The sequence below is a fragment of the Muscardinus avellanarius genome (assembly GCF_963383645.1).
Source record: "Muscardinus avellanarius genome assembly, chromosome: 4".
NCBI classification, from domain to species: domain Eukaryota; kingdom Metazoa; phylum Chordata; class Mammalia; order Rodentia; family Gliridae; genus Muscardinus; species Muscardinus avellanarius.
Window position 1 is genome coordinate 9,802,320 of NC_137789.1, and position 26,715 is coordinate 9,829,034.

The 26,715-nt window shown below is 44.9% G+C and overlaps 1 protein-coding gene across 1 annotated transcript in view; it reads right to left on the minus strand.

Annotated features, from left to right (window-relative positions):
* TG (thyroglobulin) overlaps nucleotides 1-26,715 on the minus strand; it is a gene marked incomplete at both ends in the record, with an annotated part of 221,122 nt that overhangs the window by 145,787 nt on the left and 48,620 nt on the right. The window contains 6 exons of the mRNA XM_080694713.1: nucleotides 989-1,156; nucleotides 9,420-9,611; nucleotides 14,553-14,661; nucleotides 15,539-15,654; nucleotides 18,706-18,822; nucleotides 23,439-23,609. Coding sequence (XP_080550839.1) covers nucleotides 989-1,156; nucleotides 9,420-9,611; nucleotides 14,553-14,661; nucleotides 15,539-15,654; nucleotides 18,706-18,822; nucleotides 23,439-23,609 — 873 coding nt within the window. The remainder of the gene's footprint in view (nucleotides 1-988; nucleotides 1,157-9,419; nucleotides 9,612-14,552; nucleotides 14,662-15,538; nucleotides 15,655-18,705; nucleotides 18,823-23,438; nucleotides 23,610-26,715) is intronic.

Consider the following 26,715-nt stretch of genomic DNA (forward strand, 5'->3'; position numbering starts at 1 on the left):
GACTGGTCCTGCTGGTTCTGGGGCCATAAGCAGCACTGGTCTGACCATCCCCCAGCTCAGCACAGAGCAGGAAACCCCCTCTTCCTGATGGGGTGTGCTGGGAGAGAGAGACAGCAGAGGGCAGGAAGGCGGCCTGATCTCCCATCTCTGTGAATTGAGAGAGTAGAATAGCTGACTGCAGAGGAGGCTTCTAGCTCTAACATTTAGAAGTTTGTGAAAAAGAGAGGTTGGAATTGCTTCTGAAAGAAAGATGGGGATGGAGAGAGATCAATGGTTATTTCTGTACATAGAGCCTGGGTAAAAGGCCCATCTCTCCTACTTCTCGTAATAAAACTGCATGACAACTGGTACCACTTGAACTTTCTTGGCTCCCAGAGAGGGAAACATTATGTGCGGGAGATATTAGTTTGGGGGAGAGAATGCATGATTGGCCCCTGTTCTTCACCCCTACTTGTGTTCAAGAATCTTGGAAGTAACTTTGCAGTTCCTCCTGCAGACTGTATTTCCCTCCTCTTTTCTTCTGGGCTGGCCACGTGACCTGCTTTGTGCAGCAGAGAGAAGCAGGAGTGACAGCGTGTGGCTTCCCAGCCTCCCCTTAAGAGGCTGCTTCTTCTTCTTGGTTCCATCCTGCTTCTGCCACCTATTGCCAAAGGAGGAGGATGAGACCCACAGGGAGCAGGGCCAGCCTCCCAGGCCAGTCCAGACCAGAGTAGCCAACAGCCAGCCAACTCCAGACTCCGTGTGAACCAGCCAAGATGAGTGTCCCTGCCTGGGTGCGACACTTCACCGCCCTGCAGTCTGGCCAGGCAAACTGCTGCTTGGTCTGTAGGCTGCTGAGCTATGAGGTCCATAGTGCTGGTTGTTTTTTTTTTTTTTTTCAGAAGTACAAATTCTTCAGGCAAAGGAGGGGACTCATAAGAACCTGGTAGAGGGCCTCGCTGGGGGTAAGCATAGCTTTGGGGGAATCTGAACAACAGCAGAGACTTACCCTTCACGAACTCCTGGCCTCCCAGAAGAAACGTCACCTGCTGGGCTGCCTGGTCGTATATCACACCAGGGCATGCAGTGTTGGTCTGGGCTTCTGAGTAGTCCACCCAGTCTTCAATACTGCAAAGCAGGACATCCGGGGAGCTTAACAGTCCACAGATGATGGGCCCTGCATGAGAGAAGAGAGGTGATGGGAGAAAGAACCAAGCCAGCCTTCAGAGCCTTGTGGTTGAGGACAGGTAATGACACCTCTGGAGTAGAGAGGAACACTGGAACTTGGAGCCTGGCCCTGGGAGATGTGTGGTTGGAGACAGGTGACAATACCTTGGGAGTGGACAGGGACACTGGAACTTGGAGCCTGGCTAGAAGTGAAGCGCATTGTCCAAAAATGGCCCTAGAGGGCATCAAATGGGGTGATTCCCAAACCTGGTACTTAGACTGATGACATAAAATATACAGGGAGATACCTGAAAATGCTCACTCCCAGGACTAAACACAGATATTTTCACTTGGTAGATCATGTGGGTGTGGGACATTTGGGAAGCCATGCTTGTAGAGGGTCCTCAATTGGTTCTGGTAAACACCTAAAGAAATAAATCACTGGCCACCTTCTTTTATAGAGGCAGAAATGGAGGCACCAAAAGTGAGACTGCTTTTGTAGTTGTTGAGCAACAGTGGAATAACTAGCAGGTAGGGAAAGGCCCAACGAGGTGCAGAGGGGGTGGTCTGTGGAGCCCAAGGGCAGCTCAGGGTACAACAAGAGCGTTTGGAGCTCAGAGCAAGTGTGAGCTCAGGGGTCTGGCCCTCGCTCCAGAGGCCCAGAAACAGTAACAGAACTAGACCGGAGGCAGGTGCACAAGAGCTTCTGCCCCACACCAGGACACGCATGAAGCTCTCTTCTCTCAGGGCTGTAGTGTCAGCGAGAAGTCTTTGTGCCTGTGAGCTGGGCACCAGGTAGAGACTAGAAGTCACCTGGCTTAGCATACCTTAGCATATGTGCCAATTTGAGTCACATTCTTGTGACCCTTGGGCTCCTGAATCCCACTTCCAAGTAACCTCAACAAAACTACAGCTTCAAAGTCTCACCAATGTGCACTAGTAACTATTCCTGGAAACACAGCCAGCCAAGGTTGGAGGCTGGAGGAGAGGGGCGAGAGGGAAGAGAGAGGGTAAGGGAGAAATCTGCCAGAAGGCTAAATGACTTTTCAGGCTGTGTTAGAAGGATGTAGTGGGAGTGTTCCTGGCCATCCATGGATCCTGCCAGAGCTTTGTAAGTTAAAACTCCAAATACACCCACTGGACGAGCCCAGGGAACATCTGCCTAATGCTTTAATGTCCCTGGAAAAGGGCTTTGCTTCCAGCATGGCCAAGTGCTTGTTCAGCTCAGCATATAAGACACTGGGCACAGGTTAACTAAGAGGAAAAGCAAGCAAGCTGCCAGCCAGAAATGTCATGCATAAAGGATGGTGTGGGTGCTAAACAAATTTTCCATATATGATCCTGAAGAAAATGAAGTCAACCTTTCCAGCTTGAAAGATCGCATGGCTGGGGGAGCAATGGAGCCTCGGGGGAAAGTGTGGCATCCATATTTAGTTCAAAGAGGCATCCTGGATTTGAGTTACCCAGTTTCTAAATACAGGTGCACATAAACACATAGATGTGTGTGTGCCTGCATTTGTGTGTGGTGTGTGTGTGTGTGTGTGTGTGTGTGTGTGTGTGTGTGTGTGTAACATATTTTCCCTATTTAAATACTAAGATCAATCCACATAATAAAATCATAAAGCATTAAGCTTGGAGGGAATTTTAGAGTTCCTGATGCCCTCTCCAACAAAACATTCTCATTTCTATCAACACTGACTACTGGACACTAATCTCAGCTTTTTTAAATGATTACTTTCTTGAACTCTCCATAGCATTTTGGGATGCTGAAAGCTCCCTTCATGGCCAACTGTCTCTCTTATGTGTCTCCACTAGGCACCTCACTCCTGGGGCCACCCTCTCCTTTATGTCACTTTGTAGATTCTCTACCCTTTCTGTTGGGTATTCATGGGTATCAGCACCCCCCTTCATCTTCTCACTCCATATCTTCACTGTTCCCAGCAGATCCACTGCACCCATCTGACACCACTGCCACGCTACTGACCCACATGTTGAAACTTCCTGCCCAGACTGCCCTTCAGAGCTCGGGAGCTTTGCATCCAAAAGCTTCAGCCACATTTTGTGAATGTCTCATTTGTGCTCAAACTTAGTATACCCCAAATGGACTTATAACCTTCCTGAATCTCCTTCTCTCATCACCAAATCTGACACTTTTTATCTTTTATTACTTGCCACACAAGCAAGCCATTCAACCAGGTAAATGAGGTAGATACTCAAGAATGATCTCCAACCCCTTCCTCTTCCTTAATCCTCCAATCCAGAGTCCTACTGAATTTCCCTCCTATGGAAACCTTGCACCTACCTCTTCCCAACCACACTGCCTTCACCCCAGCCCAGGCTACTACCCCTTCCACTCTGGTTTGGATCTGGAATGTCCCCACAGTCTCATGTGTGAAGGCAGGGTCCTCAATGTAGCAATGTCCAGAGAGGGGCCTTGAGGAAATTACTGGATTATGAGGACTCCAATCTCATTGGTGAATTAATAATTTGATGACATTATGGAAGGTAGTGGGCATAGTAGGATGAAGAACATCACTGGGGACTTGCCTTGGATGGGTAATATTATTATCATTTCCCCTCATTCTTTTTCTTCCTCCTCCTCCTTTCCTCCTTCTCCTCCTCCTCCTCTTCCTCCTCCTCCTTCTTCTCCTTCTCCTCCTCCTCCTTATCCTCCTCCTCCTCCTCCTCCTCCTCCTTCTTCTTCTTCTTTTTCTTCTTCTTCTTCTTCTTCTTCTTCTTCTTCTTCTTCTTCTTCTTCTTTTTCTTCTTCTTCTTCTTCTTCTTTCTCTCTCTCTCTCTCTCTCTCTCTCTCTCTCTCTCTCTCTTTCTCTCTCTCTCTCTCTCTGCCTGTCATATGTTGTGTTGAACAACTTCCCTCTGCCACACCCTTCTGCTATAATGTTCTGCCTTACCTCACACCCAAAGCAAGGGAGCCAGCAGACCATGGAATGAAATACCTAAAACCATGAGTCAAAATAAATCTTTCTCAGATATTTATCTCAGTTTCAAATAAGCCGACTAACAAAGAAAATTGGCACCAAGAGTGGCATTCTTGCTATTATTATACCTGACCATGTGGTTCATAAGCCTTTAGAACCTCTTTGCAGAAGGACTTTGGAAAGGCTTGGAGAGATAAGATACAGTTGTCTTATAATACGGTAAGCAGAAATTAATGTGAAATTCCTGTATGAGCTTGGAAAACAGGAATACCAACAGGAATACAGACAGAAAAGACTGTACTCATGAAGCCTCAAATGGGAATGAGGACTTTACTAGGAATTGGATTAGAGGCCATATGTGTGATATTTTAACAATAGCACATCTACATTTTATTCATGTCCTGAGACTTTGTATGAGACTAAATTTAAAGGTAGTAGAATAATGAATCAGGTGGAAGAAATTCAAATGCAACATAGCTTTTAGGTGGTGGCATGGGTATTACTGGCAGATTTTAGCCAGGTTTACAGTGAGAATTGGAAGGAAAAAAGCCAAGCTATTTGAAAAACTTGAAATTTGGAAAAAACATCATCTGTAAAATTATATATGGTTACTAAAAGAATTACTGCCATGAAAGAGAAGCCAAGTATTTTGCAACAAGACAATAGAAAAGAGATGTCTCAAGGACATTTTAAGAATTAGCAAGACTTCACCCATGGAGGGTCAAGAGTATATAAGTATAAACTCATTTGAAATACTTTGTTTTGAGAAGAGAGGCAGCAGCACTCTGCTTGCACAGGGCCACCTAGGAAGTTGTTTCCTCAGGATGCATTTCACCTTTTCCATCTACACAGACACTCAGAGGCTACTGCATTTGTCATCCAGGGGCACCTGGCTGCTGAATGAGCTGACAACAGACTTCGGTGTTCTTCACATGGTAATTGTTTTGCAGAAATGCAAAATGCTGGAGTTATGAGGTCATGGAGGCTTCCACCCAGAATTCAAAGGAAGGCCTTGGAGGCCAGGTAATGTGTGTCAGGACTGGAATCCCTGCAGGCAGCTCTTGAGAGGGCAACATGTGAAATTTCAAACATGAAGATGAAGCTTCAGTGGAAACTCCAGGAAATTAGAGATGCCTAGAATATGGAACATTTGCCAAGAAAAGTTTCAGGCAGGGGGAAAAGCCAGCCCAAGAGAGAGGCCACATGGGCTATAACTAGCAAGGCCAGAGGAGTTGGACCAGCCAAACCCTTTGGGGCCCAGATTTTAACACCACATACTCCAGCTACAGGAGGTAGAGCTACACAACTTAATGTTTGCCCAGCTGAGCTTTCATCTTGCTTTGGTCTCATCCTTTCTTTCTCTACCTCTATTAATCCCTTTTTGGAATAAACATATTTAATCTGTGACATTAAATTTTATACTTTGATGGGTGTGGTGGCACACACTTGTAATCCCAGCATTCAGGAGGCTGAGATCAGAGGATTGTGGTTCACAGACAGCCTCAGCTACTTAGGCCCTCTGCAACTCAGTGAGACCCGGTTTCAAAATAAAAAGAATAAAAAATAGGGCAGAGGGTGTAGCTCAGAGGTCGAATGCCCCTGGGTTCCATCCCCAGGCCCACAAAAAAAGAAAAAAACTTATACTATTTAACTTCATTTTAAATTTTTGCAGGGGCTCACAATTTGTCTTGAGTCTCAGAGTACACTTTGGACTTGGACTTTTGAACAATGTTGGAATTGTTAAGATAAAGGGGACTCTTTGCAGAGGACCTGAATGCATTTTGCAATATGAAGTCAGGCATGAGTCTTTTGGGGCCCAGGTGGAATGCTACAGTTTGGATATGAAGTGTTACCTAAGACTCATGTGTTGAAGTCTTGTTCCCTATTTTTAGTCAGCTTTTCATCACTGTAACCCAAATACCTGACACAAATAACTTAGGAGGTCCCAGTCCTTCATAGGCCTGCTCCTTTTCTCTGGACCTGAGATGAGTCAGAACATCATGGCTGAAGTCATAGTGAAAGAAAGTTGTTTCGTGGCATCCAGGAAGCAGAGAAAAACAAATAGAGGGTGCAGGGGCAAGATACAGTTCTCACAAATCCAGTGACCTGTTTAATTTAAACATGCCTCACCTGCCTCTGGTTTCCATCACCCCCCAGTAGTCCAGCAAATGGATTAATCCGCTGATGAGGTTCATGATCCAGTCACCTCCCAAAGCCCCAACTTTGTTTGGACCTTGCATTAGAGACCAAACTTTCAACACATGAGTCTTTGAGAGACATACAAACCATAACATTTCATAAAATTCAACATTTAAACCATAACATTCCACATTTAAACCATAACATTTCCCAATGCTGTGGTCTCATCAGTGGATTAATTCACTGATAGATTAATAATATGATGGCATTACAGAAAAAATTGAGAAGGTAGAAAATTAGTTGAAGGAAGTAGGTCTCTGGGGATGTGTCCTGGAAGGATATTTCTTGTGTCTGGTGGGCCTGCCCCCCCTTCTCTCTCTCCCCCCCCCTCTCTCTCCTTTCCAGCTGCCATGAGCTGAACAGCTTTCCTCCACCTCCCTCCAGCGCCACAATGCCTCACCTCAGGCCCAAAGCAATGGAGGCAGCCAACCAAGGACTGAAACCTCTGGAACCATGGGCCAAAATAAATCTTTCTTCCTCTATATTGTTTATCTCAAGTGTTTGTCCCAGTGATGTAAATCTAACTAACATACTTTCCTACCTAGAAGTATCTGCCCTTTTCTTTTTACCAAGTTAAACCTATGCACACTGTTCCAGACCTAAAGAAGCCTTAATAGATCTCTGAACAGAGAAATATATTTATTGTATATTTCATATTAATGTTTAATTTTATTAAGGCCCAAGTATTTAACAATTATCCTTACCCCACCTTGGGATGTGAGAGGAGGTAGAGGAGATAGAGGCAGAAGAGGAGAGTGCAAGCTCTTTCCATGAATTAGGAAACTGAGCCAAGTCCACCATGCTGACCGCTGGAATTTTTGCATCAGGTAGGTCACTTCACTCAATTCACCAACATTACTCTGCATCTATAGCATGCCTGGTTGACCTAGGCACCAAGGGTAAATGGCTGTCTCACTGCCTGGGGAGTCCTAGTTTACCAGTGAGAAGAGTATGTAGACTGGATATCCAGAGAAGAGGCAGAATGGCATGCAAGGTACAAGTGGGGCTTAGAGTTTACAGGGGGACTTGGGAGGGCTACAGAGGGACAGTTGGGGAAGGTAGTAAGAGAGCAGCTAAGAGACTGGCACAATTACCAAGAAGAACATAGTGCGGGCCTAAATAGAGACAGTGGAGATGGAGACAAAATAGACTTTGGTCCCAGAGACAACAAGAGGGGCAACGAGAAGTAGGAATGAGAATTTAGCAGAATGGAAGGAAGGCTGAAGTGAGATGGAGCCTGAGCTTGCAAGTGTGGCTGTGATCAGGAAGGAGAGCACCAAACAGGAGCTGAAAGGAAGCCAGGAGAACAAGGGCTCATTGTAGCTGGCTCTGTGGGCTTTTAAGAATATTGTAGGTGCCTCAGCAGGAGCCAGTGAAGGCACTGGGCTGAGATGGGTAGAAGGCAGCACAGGAGGGAGGGCTGGTGGGGCTCCCTACAAGGTGGGAGCCATGTTCCAGCTCTCAGGAGGCAGGGATGGTTCTTCTTAGGAGGGGAGTGATGTGTGTGGTGGAACTAGTTACAGCCCAGGACATATATGGTAGGTGCTTTAAAAACACCAGCTTACTGAGCAGTCCAACACTCAGTTAATGTTTCTGAGAACACATGGAGTATCTCTGCCTCTATCTTGGCTCACAGGGATGCACACTTTAGACCAGACTCCTGTTCTCCTCTCATCATCCAAATAGCATTGAAGATCCAGGTGTGGTGGCACACGCCTGTAATCTCAGTACTTGGGAGGCTGAGATAGGAGGAGCTCAGGATCATGGCCAGCCTTAGCGACTTAGTGAGGCCCTCTACCACTTAGTGAGATCATCTTTCAAAATAAAAAGATAAAAGGAGGCTGGGGGTGTATCTCAGAGGTGCCCCTGGGTTCAATCTTTAGTACTACAATAAATAAATAAATTAGTTAACTGATTAATCATCATTAAAGGCTGAACAGATCCTCTCCTTGACCTCCAAAGCCACATGGTCTTGACCTCCTTCCCACCTCTGGTTCCTTTGCTATATACCTCCAATGGACCCTTGTCATAAGAATCCTTGTTTACCAAACCTATTAGAGCCTGATACACATTAGCAAAGTAACAGCATGAATGTGAATGAATGAATGAGTGAATGAATGTAAATCGTGGTATGCCATCTCTCCTTCTATGCTTGAAACCTCTTTTCTTCATTCCTAATGTTCAACACATTGGGTTGCACACATATGGTGATTCATCGAAGTTTATTGTTGACTGGGGTAAGGACCATGAAAGATATATTAGGCTACTTTGAAATTTCTTTAAATCTTTGGAATTCTCCATAAGCCTAATGCCACCATCCCATAGTTGGTCAGAGCTTAATGCCGCTGAGGTGAAGGTAGGGCTAATCCTTATGTGGGACAGTCAAGTCCTTCTGTGAGGTGAGCTGTGCACGAAGAGCCTATTCCAGGTCCAGCCTTTTGTACCTATTATCTTTGTACCAAGTGGTCACATAGGAATGGTCATGCTCTATAGCTTATGGACAAGAGAACTGCAGTGTAGTTTAAGCAACTTGTCCAAGATTACAGGGTTAGAAAGAGACAGAACAGTAACTAGAACCCAGGTCTATGACAACAAAATTTCTTCCCAGCCACCAGGACACATTACCAAGTGCATTGATTTATTTCTATGAACAGACATGCTTCCCCCAGGCTGGGAGAGAGTTGCAAACAGCAGTCCTATTGATCATAGCACCCAGAAGACCAGGCACACAGTAGATAACCATGAGCAATAGAAATGAGCTAATAATGTTGACCACATGTGACCTGCCCAGGTTTCCCAGGTAGCTAAGATGCTGCTGAAGATACTCCTGAGGTCAAACCCCAGTTCTCTCCCCTTGCAAGCCATGGGACCATAAGTGAATGATTTATATCCTTGGAGCCTCAGTGTCTTAGTTTTTAAGCCTGGGAATGCTCCAGCATTGCAGCGTGAACTGTCTGGAATCACATGCAGCACAAAGGCAAGGTCTACCCCTGGCTCTGTGCATGTGAATATCATCTTCTGCTGAAGTTGAGTCGTCACAACTCCTGGCCCCGACTTCATGGTGTGTGTGATAGCTTCTGCACCCCTGCGTGTTACCTGTCCTTGTTAAGCCCCAACCCTCCTCATCAGCCTTACCTCCATTGACCTGTGTGAGGATAAAACCATCGCAGCAGGAATCCTGCTCACAAGCAAGAAGACAGAAGATGTGGACATCGGTCAGGTTTGCTCCCGGGGAAGAAAACACCACTGGGCTGTACAATCCTGAGAGTGTGTTTTGGAAACCAGTTGGCTCAAAGCTTTTCTTCCCTATTGTGGTATATTCTTGGCCTGGGAAAAAAAAGCAGAGAAAAGATATAAAAGACCCCAAAACATTGCAGATTTGAACAGTGTGATCTCAAACTATGCTTTGCTGAATTAGATCTGAGCATTTAGGGACAGCGTGTGGCCAAAAGGAGATGCACTCCATGTTGTACTACTGCCAGGCTTGATTGTGAATACAAAAGGGTTCAAAAGCCAAGAGGCAGCCGGACATGGTGGCGCACACTTGTAATCTCAGCATTTGGGAGGCTGAGACAGGAGGATCGCAATTTAAGGATATCCTCAGCTATTTAGTGAGGCCCTTTGGAACTCAGTGAGATCCTGTTTCAAAATAAAGAATAAAAATAGGGCTGGGCATATAGCTCGGAGATAGAATGCCCCTGGGTTCCATCCCCAGTACCATAAAAAAAGGGGGCACATCTGGGTTTTGCCTGATCCTAACTAGTTTTCCTATGAGCCTTGCTCTTTTAAGAGTTTCAGAGAACCATTTTGCAAACATGAGATCTTTTGGAGGAGAATATATATATAAACACACATACATATACATGTACATACATAAATATATACATACATACATACATAGTCTCATATCCATATAAATATCTATACAAATATATATTATCCTAACCAAATATGTATTAATTATAATATATTATATACATGTATATATAATGTATAATATATATCATGTAATATATATCATGTAATGATATATATAATGTAATACATAATATATATATATATATATATATATATATTATCTTAACCAAAATGCCTATCCTATTCTTATGCCATTTTACATCTGAGGAAAGAGCCTTGATACATAAATTGTACCTGGGTGTACAGCTAGTGGGTAGCAGAAGGGATGCCGTTTCCTATGCTCCTCTGCACCTTGACCACCTGTCAGCCCAGGTGCACCAGCCCTGCACTGACTCCATTCCTGAAGGCAGCAGCGAGGCTCACAGTGTGTCCAAAAGACATATCTAAAATCCGAAAGACCTAAGGGTAGCTTCAACAACACCCCAATCAAGCAAGCTCCTCATCCCCAGAGCCTCGCTGTCCCCATCCACACAACAGGGTGATGGTGTGGAGCCCTTGTGAACATTGAGCAAATACAAAGAAAACACACATGAAAGGGCTGAGCAGTGAGCCTGGCACTTAGCTGACACCCTGCTGCTGTTGTACACATCTCTAAAACACCAGCATCTCTTCCCTCCATTGCCTGGCCAGACTCATTCTGTCTGGAAGACCTTCTAACTATGTTGTGAAAAGCCACCTGCTGAAGCCCAGCTTACCCTAAAGGCTCCATCCTGGATTGGTACAGATAGACTTCATCTCCCTTGAGCCCTCTCACCTTGTTTGTACCTCTATGAAAGGCTCTATCAGCCTCCACTGCATTTAAGCTACTGGAGGCCCATTTGCCTGTCAGCCTGAGAGCCAAGGTAGCAATACTGTGAGTGGTCACTAGTCACATGAAGCCACTTACATATCAGTTGAACTTCATCAAAGTCAAAGTTGTATTAACCACATTCCATGAGCTCAGTGGTGATGTGTGACTGACTTTACTTAGGACAGCACGGGTTTGTGGACCACTTCCATGATGGCCGAGGTGCCCCTGACTATGCTGGTATGGAGCCCAGCCCGTGCGCAGCTGACTTCGGCATCCTCTACATGGCCAGGTACCACCAAGGACTACCTGCCCTGATATCTGGGCAGGGTGAGCTCCTTCCTGCCCTTCAGCTCTCAGTTCCAATGTCCCCTCCTCGCAGGTTCCTTCCCTGACCACCACCCTGAAGCAGCTCGCATCCACCTTAACCCATCGTCCCATTTTACTTCCATCTAAGCACTTGTTGCCCTTTGAAGTGATCTCATTTAAATAATTCCTTGATCAGTCAGTGTCCCCGTCGTGTTCCACAGTGTCTACCAGAGCCTTAACATCTGATGGCACTCAGAAGGAGTCCTGGATGTGCCAGTGCAGAGGGCCCCACGCAGTCAGGGACTGGATGATGGAGCAAGTCGGGAAGATCATGCAGATCCAGGGAGGTTCCTCCTCTGTGTCCTGGAAGCAAGATCTTTCCTCATTCTAGATCTCATCTGTGAGACAGGGCGTGGACTGGACCATCTAAGGAAACTTCCTAGATTCTGAAGGAGCACATGGCTCTTCCTCTAGGTTCAAGGCCACAGGGAGCAAGCAGGGATACATGACTAATGGCACTGGATGACAGGTCAAGCTATGAGTCTGCCCTTTCTTTGGTCCCATCTTCTGCATCACTTAGGTGAGGATGGGTCCAATCATCATTAACTGCTTGCCAGGTACTAAGTACCATTCAGAAACTGGGTTCTTTCTACCTCAATCCTGACATTATTCTCATTCTACAGAAAACAGACCGAGCTTCGGGTAATAGTAAGAAGTTGTTCCTGGCCAAAGATAGAGAAAGGAAGTGGGAGGTGGGAGCCTGGTGCCAGGTCCAGCCGCCTCCAACCGCCCTCCTCTTTATAGTAGGGTAGGAGCCAGAGTGGCTGACTCTGCCTGTCTTCTGCTTCAAAAACAAAACAGCAAAACAAAACAAAACAAGGAAGCTAATTTATGTTCTTAATTTAGCTTAGAAACAAAGAGGCTTCCCAATGCCCCTTGTAATCTTCCTCTGAAGTATAAACTTTCAGAACATGAGGGGGGAAAAAAGAACAAAATAACAAACACTCAAGAAATACAATTACATTTAAAAAATGTCATTAAAGGTTGAATTGTGGGTGTTAAGAACATTTTTAGAAGGGGTTACTTGTTTGTTTGGGTTTTATTTTTAGAAAATAATACCTATGCTTTGTTATTTTTTTTAATGGGTAGCAAAAATAATTAGAATAAACATGGGAGCCAAGTAGGAAGTGACCCTGCCTTGGCCAAGGATCAGAGAAACCTGAGCTGTCAAGACTCCAGTGTCCCAGGCAGACTCCCTGCTAAGTGGGGATGGAGGCCTTAGGAGAAAGCAGAACCAGAAGGAAAAGCCCAAGTGCTTCTCCCTGCCATGGCCAAAGCCTGCTGCAAGGGCTCTGGGCCTGACCCAACACAGTCCCACATGCTCTCAGCTGCTCCCAGCATCAGCCACCTGCCCTCAGATGCAGACCTAGAGAATCACATTCCCACCCTTGAATTCCCTTTGTTCCAATTCCTAAATCCTAGTTCCAGCTACCTTTGGCTATCTCTGGTTATGACCTAGTCTCAGGCCACCAGGAAACTTCTCAGCGAGAACAAAAATGCAGAAATGTCCCATGCTTTTCTAGTAGTTGCCAAGTGCCACACGCAAGTGCCCTACCACTGAGCTAAATCCCCAGCCCTTTGTATTTTATATTTTGTATTTGAAGAGAAGGTCTAAGCTGCCCAAGTGGGTCTTGAACTTGTGATCCTCCTGCCTCAGTCTCCCCAGATGCCATGATTTTAGCCGAGTGCCACCATGTCTGGCTTCCATGCACCATTCTAAGGGCTTTGCATGGGTCACCTCATTCCAGCCTCCTGATAACCTGGGTCCACGTGTGAGTCCTGTTTCACTGGTGAGGCCACAAGAAGCTGAAATGTCATGAATGTGCCTGAGATTGTGCATGTAGGAGGGGACCCCTTCTAAAAAGCATCCTGTTCCTGGAGATGGAAAGAGGCAGAATTGTCATCCTGTGGTGACTAACAGTCTACTTTAACACACATTTACCAACTCTATGGCTACTAGAGCTGCAGTGTTGGTGACCTTGAAAAATTGCCACCTGCCCAGGTGGGCAGGCTCTCCAACCCTGAGCCATGGGAAAGCAAAGGCCCAGAGGGTAGGGACTGTGGAATAATCCACGGGGTAGAGTCAAGCCCCACACTGCTGACACCTCCTTGGCCCTGACAGATGGGAGAGGGGCCAGTGGAGCAGCACAGAGGAGGGGTGCAGGCCACAGGACTCTGGGGAACACTTGCTGGTCCCTCACCTGCTACTAGTGATAAGACTATGGCCTTGCATCCCTATGTGAGGCCGGGTACATCCATTTGTGCTTGGTTCCCAGCATTTTGTCCTCCCCTCATGGCTGCCAGACCTTGAGCTTGTTTGGGAGCACAGGATCTAAAGCCCAGGCTCTCTCAAGACAGCAGCTCTTCTTGCTTTTCAGAAAGCAGACACACCAAGACTCAAGTGCAGTTCCCCAACTTACTAGCAGAATAACTGTGTCATAATAAAGGAGATTCTGTCTTTCTCTCGGCTTTCCTTTGAAGGTTTCAATAAAGGTGAAATAAAGAGCTGAAAGGGCAAGTGAGCCACAAACTATAAACTACTATTCTTTTAGTTACTCAAAGTATGGTTCCCAGAGAAGCAGCATCCTTAGAGAGGTCCTTAGGAATGTAGCATTCTCGGCCCTACCTCATATACTGGCTCGGAATCTGAAGTTCACTAGTCTCCCAGGCAATGGGGTGGTCCCCTGAGCACATGGGATGATAGAGGCAGCCCTTCCTAGTCTGGCTTGGTTGTGATGAAATAGTCTAGTGGTGTCAAGGGAGGGTGGAGAAGAAACAAGTGAGTCAGAAGGTCCTGGAGGGGCAGCTTCAAGGAGGCGAGCCCTGGCCCTGCTCAGCTGACATCATAGGCAGCATCAGGGACTAGCACCATGGCACACAGGCCAGGCTCCCTGGGCTCTGCCCCAACCCTCCCCTATTAGCTCTGCATCCATGCAACAACTTGGTTCCTCACCTGAAGAATGAGCTAAAAATTTCCGAAGACTGAATAAGGATTGAATTCACTGGCAAGAATCCGTGTGCAGCCATGTGGGGATCATCCTCAGTCTGCTAGGGGCAGCTGGGATGAGCCTGCCATGGTGGAGCCAAGTGAAGGAGCCGCCTGCTCTCCTCTGAATGTGCCCTGCTGGAAACCAGCTCCAAACTTGACCAAAGAAGCCGTGGCTTTGGGCATCCAGCTTCACTAGTGTACATACCCCTTTTCAAGTACACAGCCAGAGAGTCTTGATTGCTGTTTCTTACTTTCACCTGGCACCTAAGACTTCCAAAGCTGGTTGCCTTCAAGTTCCCCAAAGCATCCTGTCCCTGGAGATGGAAAGAGGCAGAATTGTCATCCTGTGGTGACTAACAGTCTACTTTAACACACATTTACCAACTCTATGGCTACTAGAGCTGCAGTGTTGGTGACCGTGAAAAATTGCCACCAATCTACATGTCCTTAAACCAAGGGAATGCAAAATAGTGTGTATCCATAGGGTAGAGTGATAAGACTGATCTTTAAGATTCACATAAAGATAATCTCATGAGGAAATCAAGGTAGGAAAAGCATATATATTGTAAAGTATTAGCACATAAACAAAAACATGCTGATAAATGCATAGACATTTTCTAGAAACTGTAAAATGGAGATTTGCATGGGATTAAGAGTCAGGAAATTAGGGCAGATGACTCTTTGCTGGATACCATTCTATACTAATTCAATGCTACCACACAAAATCTTGAATTTTCTACCAGCTTACACTTACAGAAACATCAATTTCTTGTGGCTCTAATGAGCACTTCACTTCTTTCTATTTTCAAACCATCATATGTTTTACTTCTACAATGGGAAGGAATTCTGCTGTCCAGGGCTCAGAGTGTAGGTGGTATTTAGGGCTCAGGACCCATAGTATCTGGGCCCAAGATGCCTGATAGGGAACAGGAAGTGGTACCCACACCGAGACTGTCTTCCAAGTGATTCATCAGGAAATGATCCTGCTCCTGACATCACTCCATCTGAGTCAGTTTGGTCTACTGCAGCTTCAATTTCCCCAAGTCTCATGGCATTGAAAGAATGAAGGCAACTGGGGAATGATATCAGCCACCCTATCCCACCCCCTGATCAGCTTTCAGACTGATGTTACAGTGTGTATGCCGGGGAACAGAACAGGACCATCCTGGCCAAAGAGCAGCCACAGCTCACCTGACCAGAAGTCGTACAGTCAAAGTTGTCAGTTGTCCAAGCATAGAAGTCACAGGTGGCCTCTGACCCCATGGTGAGCACTGTGAGGAAGCTGCATGCCTCATCTTCTGCACAGTCTGCAAGTACCACATGACAGTCAGCCTCCTGCCTCTCTCCAGCAGCCGAGGCAGGATAGATGCATACCTGATCCTGCCTACACTCCCAGATGCACACACTCACAATATAACTGCATATACCCCCAAACATGCCCAAGTGTACACACATACACACACAAATACACATCCAACAGGCATGAGCACACAAACACACACTCATGGGAGACATCCACTGCAGATGCCACAAGCTGTTAACACTCCCTGGTCCATCTTGCAGATAAGGGGATAGAAGGACAACTGGCTCAGTTCCTCGCCTGAGGCCACCATATTCACAAATGTGAAGCCAGGAGTCAGAGATTAGGTGGTCAAACCTCAGAGCCGGTACACTCCACCTAGATGCACCTACCTAAACAGTACCTTTGTGCATATTAGCCACAGCTATCTCAAGACGACTGTGCAAGCCCAGCTGTCTGCAGAAACCCCTGCTCAGCTCAAGGCTGGGCTCCTTCTCCTTTAGAGATCCCACAGGCCCTCTGGGGTATTAAGAATGTATAATATGACCCAAGCTTCTCTCGACAAGTGGCCTCTCTGGTGACAGGAAGTCCCACACTTAAGGAGGGCAGAGACCAGGCTTGCCTTTGTCCACCTTGCATTACAGACATAAAGTATACTTCCCAACATGTGCCAGGTTCTAAAAGTTTGTTAAATAAATAAATGATGCTGTAATTAATTTTTTAAAACTCAGACCACATTCAACTGTGTAAAGTTCCTGAATAAGGAGAGCAACTAATGATTTACCAGGGATATGAGGTTTTGCTTTAAGAAAAGGAAAAGTAAATTGATAGATAAAAAGCAGTTTACAAATGTGTGCATAATTACCAAGAACTTTCACCTCCATTATTCATACTGATCCTTGCATCAGTAAGTGCTAAATTTAGAGATGAGGGACTGAGGCTGGGACTCAGCAGGTCACATGCTGGCCATGGCAGAGTCGTTCCAGGCCTTTGCCTTCACTGGACCAATCTCCCCCCAACTCTTTCATGCTGCTTGGTGCTCGAGGGGACTTGACTTTCTTACCACTCCCCTTTTTCTGACCAACCACAGCATCCATCCATTCTGACACTGCCATCCATCCTTTGCTTTCCTTCCTCTCAAATGGCCCTTTGACCTTCCATGAGGTTCTCCTGATGCTTGTTATAGGATCTAGCCTGTATCCTCTAATGGTAACATGCTGAAGTTCTAACCCCAGTACCTCAGAATGTGTGGCTATTTAGAGACAGGCCTTAGGTAATTAAGTGGAGAGAGAGAGAGAGAGAGAGAGAGAGAGAGAGAGAGAGAGAGAGAGAGAAGGGAGAGAGAAGAGAGAGAGAGAGAAGAGAGAGAGAAGAGAGGGAGAAGAGAGAGAGAGCGCGCTACTGAGAGAAGACAGCCACCTATAAGTCAAGGGGAGACCAGCCCCACCAACACCTCGCTCTCAGAACTCCAGCCTCCAGAATGGAAATAACATAAATTTCACTGTTTAAGCCATCGGGTCTGTGGTACATTGCTAAGGCAGCACAAGAAGACAACCCAATGCTAAGTACTTGCATCCCCAAGAGTCCACAGGTCTTGCCTGTCTTGAATCGCCCTGCTCTCCGCTGTCTGACAAGACACCATCTTTCTAGAGCATGGTGACTTGCTTATCCTGCTTAGGTTGCCTCTCTTCTATCTCCAAATTTCAGTTGCCTGGTTAGAAAAACCACCCTGATAGTAACAGGCCAACCCATCTCCTCCACTTCCCTCTCTTTCCCTATGGAGCCGCATCCTCTTCTTCCCAGCCCATGGGTGTGCCTTTCTAATGCAAGTGGCCTCCCCCGCACATGAGTGGACAATGATGAGTATGGAGCCCGCCTTGTCAGGACCAATGACTGCGGCGGCCAGCCAGGACATAGGCTTTCTCTGTGCTGACTCCGCCTGTTGGCTGAGTTCCATTCTTCCCACTCATCTGACGACTCTTTATTCTCTAAACATTTTTTCAACTCTTATTATAGGTATTTGTGATTCACTGTATTTGTTATTCAAACAAGAAAATATAGCTTTTCATAGCCAGAGAAGACATCCATACTAGATTCCCACACAGAGAGTTAATCATTCAACAATGAAACTCCATGGGGTGACCAAAACAGGTATAAACACAATGGTTAAGCCTTTAGCATTAAATAGCCTGGTTAAAATTTAAATCTGTCACTTATTCTAGTACCGCTGTGCCATTGAACAAATCACTCAGACTCTCAATGCTTTACTTTTCTCACTGGTCACTTGGGATAACAATGGCCTCGTCAAGGGTGGTTGCAGGATTACAAGATAATCCTTGTAAAGAGACATGCTCAATAAATAGTAGCTGCTATTACTAATGTTTAATAGGCTGATACCTATCCTGCTTCAGATAAGTAACTACAATGAGCTAAGTTTGTTCATATCTGTTCCCTAACATTTAATATAATTCTTAGCACTTAGTAGATACATTGCAAGCTCTCCAAGAAAATTGTGAATTGAGTATACATTTTTTTAACAAAGCTAGAAGATGTATATTTTCTGATTTCAAACCATATAAAGCTACAATAATTGAGACAGTATAGTACTGTTCTAAAGGCAGATATATAAACCATTTGAGTTAAGTAAAAGCCTAGAGATAAATTCTTCCATACATTGTCAAGTTATTTTTGACAAGGTTTCCATGAACTTTTGGTGGAGGAAATACTAGTCTTTTAACTAAATATTGTTGAAACATAATAATACATGAAAAAGAATAAAATTGGACCCTTACCTAACACATATACAAATATTAACTCAAAATAGATAAAAGACCTAAATATAAATCTAAAAACTATAAACTTTTAGAAGAAAATCTGGGTCATAAAACCTCACAACATTGAAATTGGCAGTGATTTCTTGGATATGATTTCAATGGCACAGGCTTCTGGTAACTTTTTTCTCATCCTTTTAACGTTTTGCTGTGGTTTGCCTTTTCCACATCAGTAGATCATATTTTAGTGCGATTCTCCATATGCCCGTCTCCCCACCATCCCTCACCTGTCAAGCACTGCAGCAGTGGAGGCTCAGAACCAGGAACTCTGGATGTGGCCATCGCAGACGCATCGGCACTGAAGATCATCATGGATTCTGGAACCTTCTCAAACTTTCTCATCACTGAAAATGAGACAGATTTGTGAAATGTAACTCTGGGAGGTGTAGGGATTAGCATGAGAGAACGAGGTGAAGCCAGCACGTCAAGTGATGCTATCCAGCATTGATGTCAAGATGTCACCTCCATCTGCACCTCTTGGCCACACAAATGTTCCAAGCAAAGCAATTTTTTCTTACTCTTTCATTGGTACATTGCAAGTGTAGAGCACATATGCATGGTGATACATTCACAGAGCAATTCTTTTTTAAAGTAGCTGCAGTTGCTGCCTCATACTTGATACTGAGAACTATAATTCATCAGACCTCCCTTCTTCTACCTCATTGTCAAAAAGGGGAAATTTTCAAATCACGTTAGACCTCTCAACTCATTTATTTTTGCTGTTACTATTTTTTCCTACCTAAACTTATATTCCCTTGTCCTTGGGCACAAATTATATCATATGGTTACTTTAATGAAATTTTTCTTTCCATAAAACAACTTGAATTATTTCTGAAATGAGGTAAGTTGTTTTTTAGGAAGACAAACCAGGCCTGTGCATATGGGTTCATGTAAATTTGGAGATGTGTCAGGTGGTTCAGGCATTTTTAAGACCGTATTTGTTTAAGAGATGGATTAGCATCTGTTCTCTAGCTACTGTCAACACACTTGAGATCCATTTGGTAGGAGTAACATGGCCACATGCCATGGAACCAGACAAGCCAGCAAGAAGAAATAAAATTCTTCAAGGATACATGACTTGGAACTCATTCATCACTAAGCAGAAAAATGCAGAGGCCACTCTCAAGGAATGAGATTCATCTGAGCCACAACTGCCCAAGTGTGTCAATATTTGGGAGGCACCTATCAAAAAGCAAGATTTATTTATGAGCCTGAAGTCCCTGAGAATCAGTTCTTTGCAGACATGTGTCTATTGTTTTATAAATGAGACTATGTTGAGACTGGTCTTCACCCAGTGAAGGTATTTGTGTGCATTTAATGAAGAAACAGGTAAGTCTGAGTAGAAGAAACTGTTAACCCATCCAAAATAATCTTTTCTCAGATTTCATAATAAAACAAAAAACTAAAAAAAATTTTCATACTTTTGGGTATGAGTTTGTAGAAAGAAGCATTAATATAAAAATAGCATCCTTTAAGCCTTCAAAAATGTTGATGCCAGAAAGTATGCTAAGATAGATAGATGATAGATATAGGTGATAGATAGATTAGTCAGATAGATAGATAAATAGATAGATAGATTGACTGATTTTGCAGTACTGGGGATGGAACCCAGGGGCATTCTACCTCCAAGCTACACCCCTAGCCTTATTTTTATTTTATTTATTTATTTATTTATTTATTTATTTATTTATTTATTTATTTTTGGTGGTACTGGGGTTCCTGGAAGCCCTTCTACCTCTGGGCTACACTCCCAGACCTATTTTTTATATTTTTGAAACAGGGTCTCTTAGGCCAGCACGCTGGCTTCGAACTTGCGCGATCCTCCTGTTTCCACCTCCCAAGCACAGGCACCTCCCAAACGCAGGGATTACAAGCGTGTGCCACCACACCCGGCCTTTATTTTTTTATTTTGAAACAAGGTCTCATTAAGTTGCTGAGGGCCTCAGTAAGTAGCTGAGGCTGTCTGTAAACTCAAAATCCTCCTGTGTCAGTCTCCCAAGTACTGTGATTACAAGAGTGTGCCACCATGCTCAGCTGTATGATGAGTTTTAGAAGTGGTCCTTCCACACTGATTGCTAAATCTGCCAGGTTCACGTCTCGGTCCACACTGAGTCCTTCTCTTCTCTCCTCCTCTCTTCTCTTACATTTCTTGGCACCTTGTGTGCAGTCCAGCCAATGTCACACTATCTCCACATGTCCCTAAACCTAGCTTGATGATGACTAGATGCTCAGACATCCTAGGAAATTAAATGAAATTTGAAAGGTCTTCAAGTTTCTAATTAAAATCTGCTGCAAATGCAGTCAATTGAGCTTTTAGCTTGGGGAATCTGCTGTGCTTGGGGAGGTATATATCTAACCCCTAAGGCCTTTGTGTTTTCTAAAAATCAGATCCCACTTGTAAAGAAAAAGTTCCTCTGTATGGCAAGCTAGGGATTCTGAGAAGAGACAAGCTGACATCCCAGTGGTGTCCAGCTAATTAACATGGAAATCCCTCTGCATCTCCAGAAAAGGAAACTTAAGCTCAGAGCTTTGCATAAGAAGCCAAAGACAACCTGGAGAGTGCTCATAAACCAGCACCCCAGGGGGGTATCCTCAAAGCCATCCAAGCTGAGCCGTGACCTTGGGGCTTCTGGTGCTGCTGATAAACCAGCCTTGAATGTCTTACACGCTGCATATGACAGTCCTCAGAGCCCAGTTGACAGGAATGCAAAGAGGTCTCAGAGAGTCTAGGCCTCAATCCCGGAATGGCCGGTAAGGACCAGGGACCCCCTCCCACCCCTGAGAGGGGGCTGCTTTGAAGATCTCTTAAAGCAGCTAATTGTTCTAACTCCCATGACTGTTAGCCTGCCCTAGAGGAGGGAGACTGTGAAAAAGAATGCTAAGGCTTGTATTGAATTACAATTTATCCACAGGGACACAAATGTACCAAAATAAAGAAATCCTTGGGATTTGTTAGTTCTTTGCTAAAAACAAGGAATGATTGTTCTGAGCATTAGAAAATGGTCATTTCTTTCTAGGATTATCTCTGGTATTTTATCATTAGCTCTCTGGAGGACAAGCAGAGGGGTGTGTGTGTGTGTGTGTGTATATATATATGAACAGTGTGTGCATGTGTGTGTGCATGTGTATGTGTATAATTAATGTGGAACTAGACGATTCTAGTGGAAGCACAGAATGGCGCAATGACATAGAAGTTTGGGGGTCAGACATAGATGACCCCCAAACTAGATGTGTTATCACCTAGCTATAGGATGAAGATAAGCATCTCAACTTTCTTCAACACAGTGTCCTCAGCTAATATATCAGTGGCAATATTCTCTACCCTTGGTATAGATGTAAGCACACAATGCCTGGCACACAGTAGGTCCACGTATACCAGGCCCCCTTCTTCTTTTTTAATTTGCGGTACTAGGGATGAAACCCAGAGGCATTCTACCTGTGAGCTACACCCCTGGTCCTAATTTTTAGTCTTTATTTATTTATTTATTTATTTATTTATTTATTTATTTATTTTGGTGGTACTGGGGTTCCTAGAAACCCTTCTACCTCTGGGCTACACTCCCAGAATTACTTTTTATATTTTTATTTGAAAACAGGGTCTCTTAAACCAGCGAGGCTGGCTTTGAACCTGCGTGATCCTCCTGTCTCCGCCCCCAAAGTGCCGGAATTACAAGAGTGCTCCACCATGCCCGGCTAGTCTTTTTATTTTTTTTTAAAAAGGTCTCACTGAGTTATGAAGGGCCTCCCTAAGTAGCTGAGGCTGTCCTCGATCCTCCGGTCTCCACCTCCCGAATGCTGGGATTACGAGTGTGTGTCACCATGTCTGGCCGAGGCTCTCTTCTTATACAGAGATGTCAGAAGCCAAGCAGGCAGGGCTGCTCTTCCTTGCCAGGTGGGTGAGCTACAGGTAAGCTGTAGGGCCTCAGGCATAGGAGGTGGCTTTGGGAAACCAGATTAAAGCCTCGTAAACTTGGTGGGGTCATGATTAAGGGAACTGGCTCTTGTCCCAGCCCCTTCTGGTTAAGCAGAGGAGGAGACAGGCAGCTCCCACTCCTGAGCCCGCCTACATTTTCAAAAGTTGGCTCCTTACCTCTAGCGGATCTGTCATTGTTGATACAATCAGCAGCCTCACGAGGTGACCCTGATATCCCTAGTTCACTGATGAGGAAACCATCATCAAGGGTAAAGAACTGCCCAAGACCACACAGCCCACAGTGGGTGCCCACTGCAGTTAAAGTACTGACCAGAGGCCATGCCCTTCCCTCCTGCCCTGCCCACTCCCTTGAACCTTGATATTTGACAGTTCACCTGGGACTCTCCTACCACTATCTCATTGAGAAACTGCATCTGCCCCAGGACAGTGCTCCATGTGATTTGCTGACAGTGATACTGACCCTTATAATGTCTCAGGAAACAGACAGGAGGCCACCGGGGGCACTGTAGATCAGAGATGCTGAACAATTTGCTCTGGGTCACCCAGCAAGAAAGTTACAGAATAAGGATTGTTCCCCAATCTTTCTACAACACTCAAGTAGGAGAAAAATTTTGCCCAGATTCAGAGAGGCAAGCTACTAAAAGAAAGGAAGCCTTAGCAGATTGTCTATATAAATTCATCTCTTGTGCAAGCTGAATTATATAGGGTTAGGTCTTACAATGGCTAAAACTTTTCAAATAATTTCTAAAAAAAGAGTGAGACAACAAAGTAGCAACAATTTTTGTATCTAAGAGACAGGTATTTGTTCATCCTACTATTCTTCTGTCTTCTATGTTGGCTAAGTTGTTTTCAGAGTAGCAAGTCGAGGAGGACAAAGGCATCGCAGACTCTGACTGACTCCCTCTCTCTCTCTCTCTCTCTCTCTCTCTCTCTCTCTCTCTCTCTCTCTCTCTCTCTCTCTCTCTCTTTCTCCAGAGCCTGAGGCCCCACCCTGCACCTGCAGCTGGTTTAGATGCCAGCACATACTCAGACACTGAGCGTCCGAGAGCGGAGCCTCCGTCTGTGACCACGGCAGCCTCTGTCCCTCGCTGTCCACGCAGAAGCCCTTGCCGCTACTCGCATCCTTCTGGCTGGCTCGGTACTGGCCATCCAGGTCACACTCCAGGCTTTCCTCATTCCTCTGACAGCCAGTGACACCTGGAAGGAGAGATGGATGCAGGTATCTTTGACAGGCTTCCGGGGGCCCTGCCCCACCCAACTCTACGGCCCTCATCATTGTCCAGACGACCAAGTCACATGATCAACCCAGATAATTTAGTTTAAAGCTCTTTAGTGTCTCCAAACTTCCCAGAGAATAACATGTGGCCTCCCTTTTTAAGTCCATAAAGCTCCTGCCCCCCCCCAAACCCTGTACACACATCCGATGCCCATGAACCACCTTTACCAGTGTCCTGAACATGCCGGCCTCTCCTCCCATTTGCTCAAACACAGGCAGGGACCCTCTGTAACTTCTGGTAAACATCTTTCCTGATCTTTACTATACAAACATTCTACCATTCACTGTCTCCCATTTCATGCTCTGGCTTCAAAACTGTTTGTCTCCCCAAACTCACATTGAAATTGAATGCCCATGGTGAGATATTAAATTTTAATACCCACAATGAGGTATTAAAGGGAAACCTAATCTGGCTGTGGTGCTTACAGGTGGGGCCTTTGGAGGTGATTAGAATTATAAAGTCATTGTGGTAGAGCCTGCATGATAAAATTCTGGTGGCTATAAGAAGAGACTCCAAAAGAGAGGCAGACACACATATGTTCCCTTAATCTGCCATGTGATGCCCCATATTGCCTCAGGAATCTACCAGCCAGGATATCATCAGATCTATCCCCAAAACTTTGGATCTTTACAGCCATGAACCAAAATAAACCTCTTTTCTTTATAAAGTAACCTCGCCTCTGGTATTTTATTATAGTAACAACAACAACACCCCACACACACATACACACACATCTCAATCCTCGCTTTTTGGGGAAGCCTTCTTGCTAGGCTCCAAAGGTATGTGTCTTCCTCAAATCAATATGTTTAAATATAATTCTCTGGTGGCCTTGGGGAGGTGCATAGGCTAAGAGGATGGGGCCCTCAAGAAAGGGATTGTTGTTCTTGTAAAACAGATCCACAGGAGCAGGTTTTCACCTTCTGCCATTTGAGAAGAAACTGTCCATGAAACTTTTACAGATATTGACTCCCAGCCCCCAGAACTGTGAGAAACACAGTCCTGTTAGTTACAGGCCAGCCAGTCCATGGTGTTTTGAAATAGCACCCCAAATAGACTAAGACTCCTCTAGACTCCCCAGCTGGGTCTTGTCTAGCTATCATATATTTTCTCTGCGATCAACACCTCTCCCTCATAGTGAGGAGCATGGCTGTTCTTTTAATGTTGGTGATTTCCTGTATTTTTTGTTTTTTGAGGTACTAGGGATGGAACCGAGGGGCATTTTACCTCCAAGCTACATGCCCAGCCTATTTTTTTTTTATTATTCTTTATTTTTGAAACAGGGTGTCACTGAGTTGCAAAGGGCTTCACTAAGTAGCTGAGACTGTCTGGAACCACCATCCTCCTGTCTCAGCATCCCGAATGCTGGGATTAGAAGCATGTACCACCACACCTTCATAGATGCTTCCCAAGGATAGACACTGGGTTCAATTTTGCTCCTCACTGTACCCCAGTGATTTTCTTAGTGTCTGACACATGATAAAAGTTCCTCAAGTCAAGAAGTCTGAGTCAAATCCACAGATGACTATCTCTTTCCTTATTGTCAAGCTCTCTCCTGTACAAGCAAGTCTTCTCTCCATCTGGCTTCCTGGTGAACCCTTCCCGTCTGCCTCTCCTTCAAGATTCAGCAAAGTCAGGCATGGTGGTGCACACCTGTAATCCCAGTACTTGGGAGGCTGAGATAGGAGGATTGAAGGTTCGAGGACAACCTCAGTAACATAATAAGGCCCTTAGCAACTTAGTGAGAACCTGTTTTAAAATAAAACAGGCCTTAGGATATGGTTCAAAGGCAAAACACCCCTAGGTTCAACCCCCAGAACCACACACACTCACAAAAGACCCAGCAAAGCCTCTTTAACAGCATCAATGTGCAGCTCAATTACACTATTAATGACATTACATTAAGTACATTTGTATACCCACATGCTTCTTTTCCTATCAGACTCTCTACTCCTTGAGGACATGATTCTATTTGTTATATATACGCAATATATACTTGGCAAGAGCAAGTGCTCAATAAATTTTTGATGAATTACATAAAAAAATTCCTTGACTTGTTTTTCCAAGGCTGGAATGTAGAAGAAAGATAATGCTTTGGGTACCCAGGGACCTGATAATATCTGAGCCTCTATATCTCAAGATTATTAGTTATACTATTGAACACTTATTAATAGCACCTTTTTAGGAGAAGGGAGTTTATGGAGCTATTTTAACAGAATGTTTTGCATGCCATAAGTTATGGTTTGGGAGTAAAATGTCCCTTGAACCTCATGCTCTGGAGGTGGCCATGCTCAGAGATGGCTCCCTGGGGGTGTGGCCTTGAGGATTATATATGTCCCTTGCCCCCTCCCTCTGCTCTCTCTGCTTCTTCTCATCATGACCTAAGGACCTATAGCCCCGGCTCCTGCTTAGCAACAGCATAAATCTATGTATGTATGTATGTATGTATGTATGTATGTATGTATGTATAGATAGATTCATATACATTTAAATATGTATGCCTATATAGACAGGCATATCATTTGCAATCTCCAGGCCTGTAAATAAATAAAGCATCCTTCCTCTAGGTGTTGTATCAAGTGTCTGAAACATCACACCTACTAACCATGGATTAATACACCAATAAACAAATGAGTAAAGAGCTACTCAATTGCCACCTCAATCCTGGTCCAATGGGCTCTCCAGTTAGAAGATGTGGAAGTGTTAAGTAAGAACCCAGAGCTCAGCTACTCAGATGAACTGACATTCTGAAAGCCCTCCTACCACCAATAAGAAAGCAGGAAATAGAGTAATTGCTGGGCATCATTTGAAATTCAGCAGATGCCTCTGCCCTGTGCTTCTCCTCAGGATGGCTCCAGCACAGACCAGGTAACTCTACAGGCAGAATGATGGAGTTGATGAGTCATGGAGAAGTTCTTAGGTATGAGCAAAGCCTTCAATGGAAACTCCAACTTGGCCCTGGCTAAGAGTCCACCAAAAACAACTCTACCGATGGAAGATAAAAGAGATGGTGGTCCTGAGGCAGCACA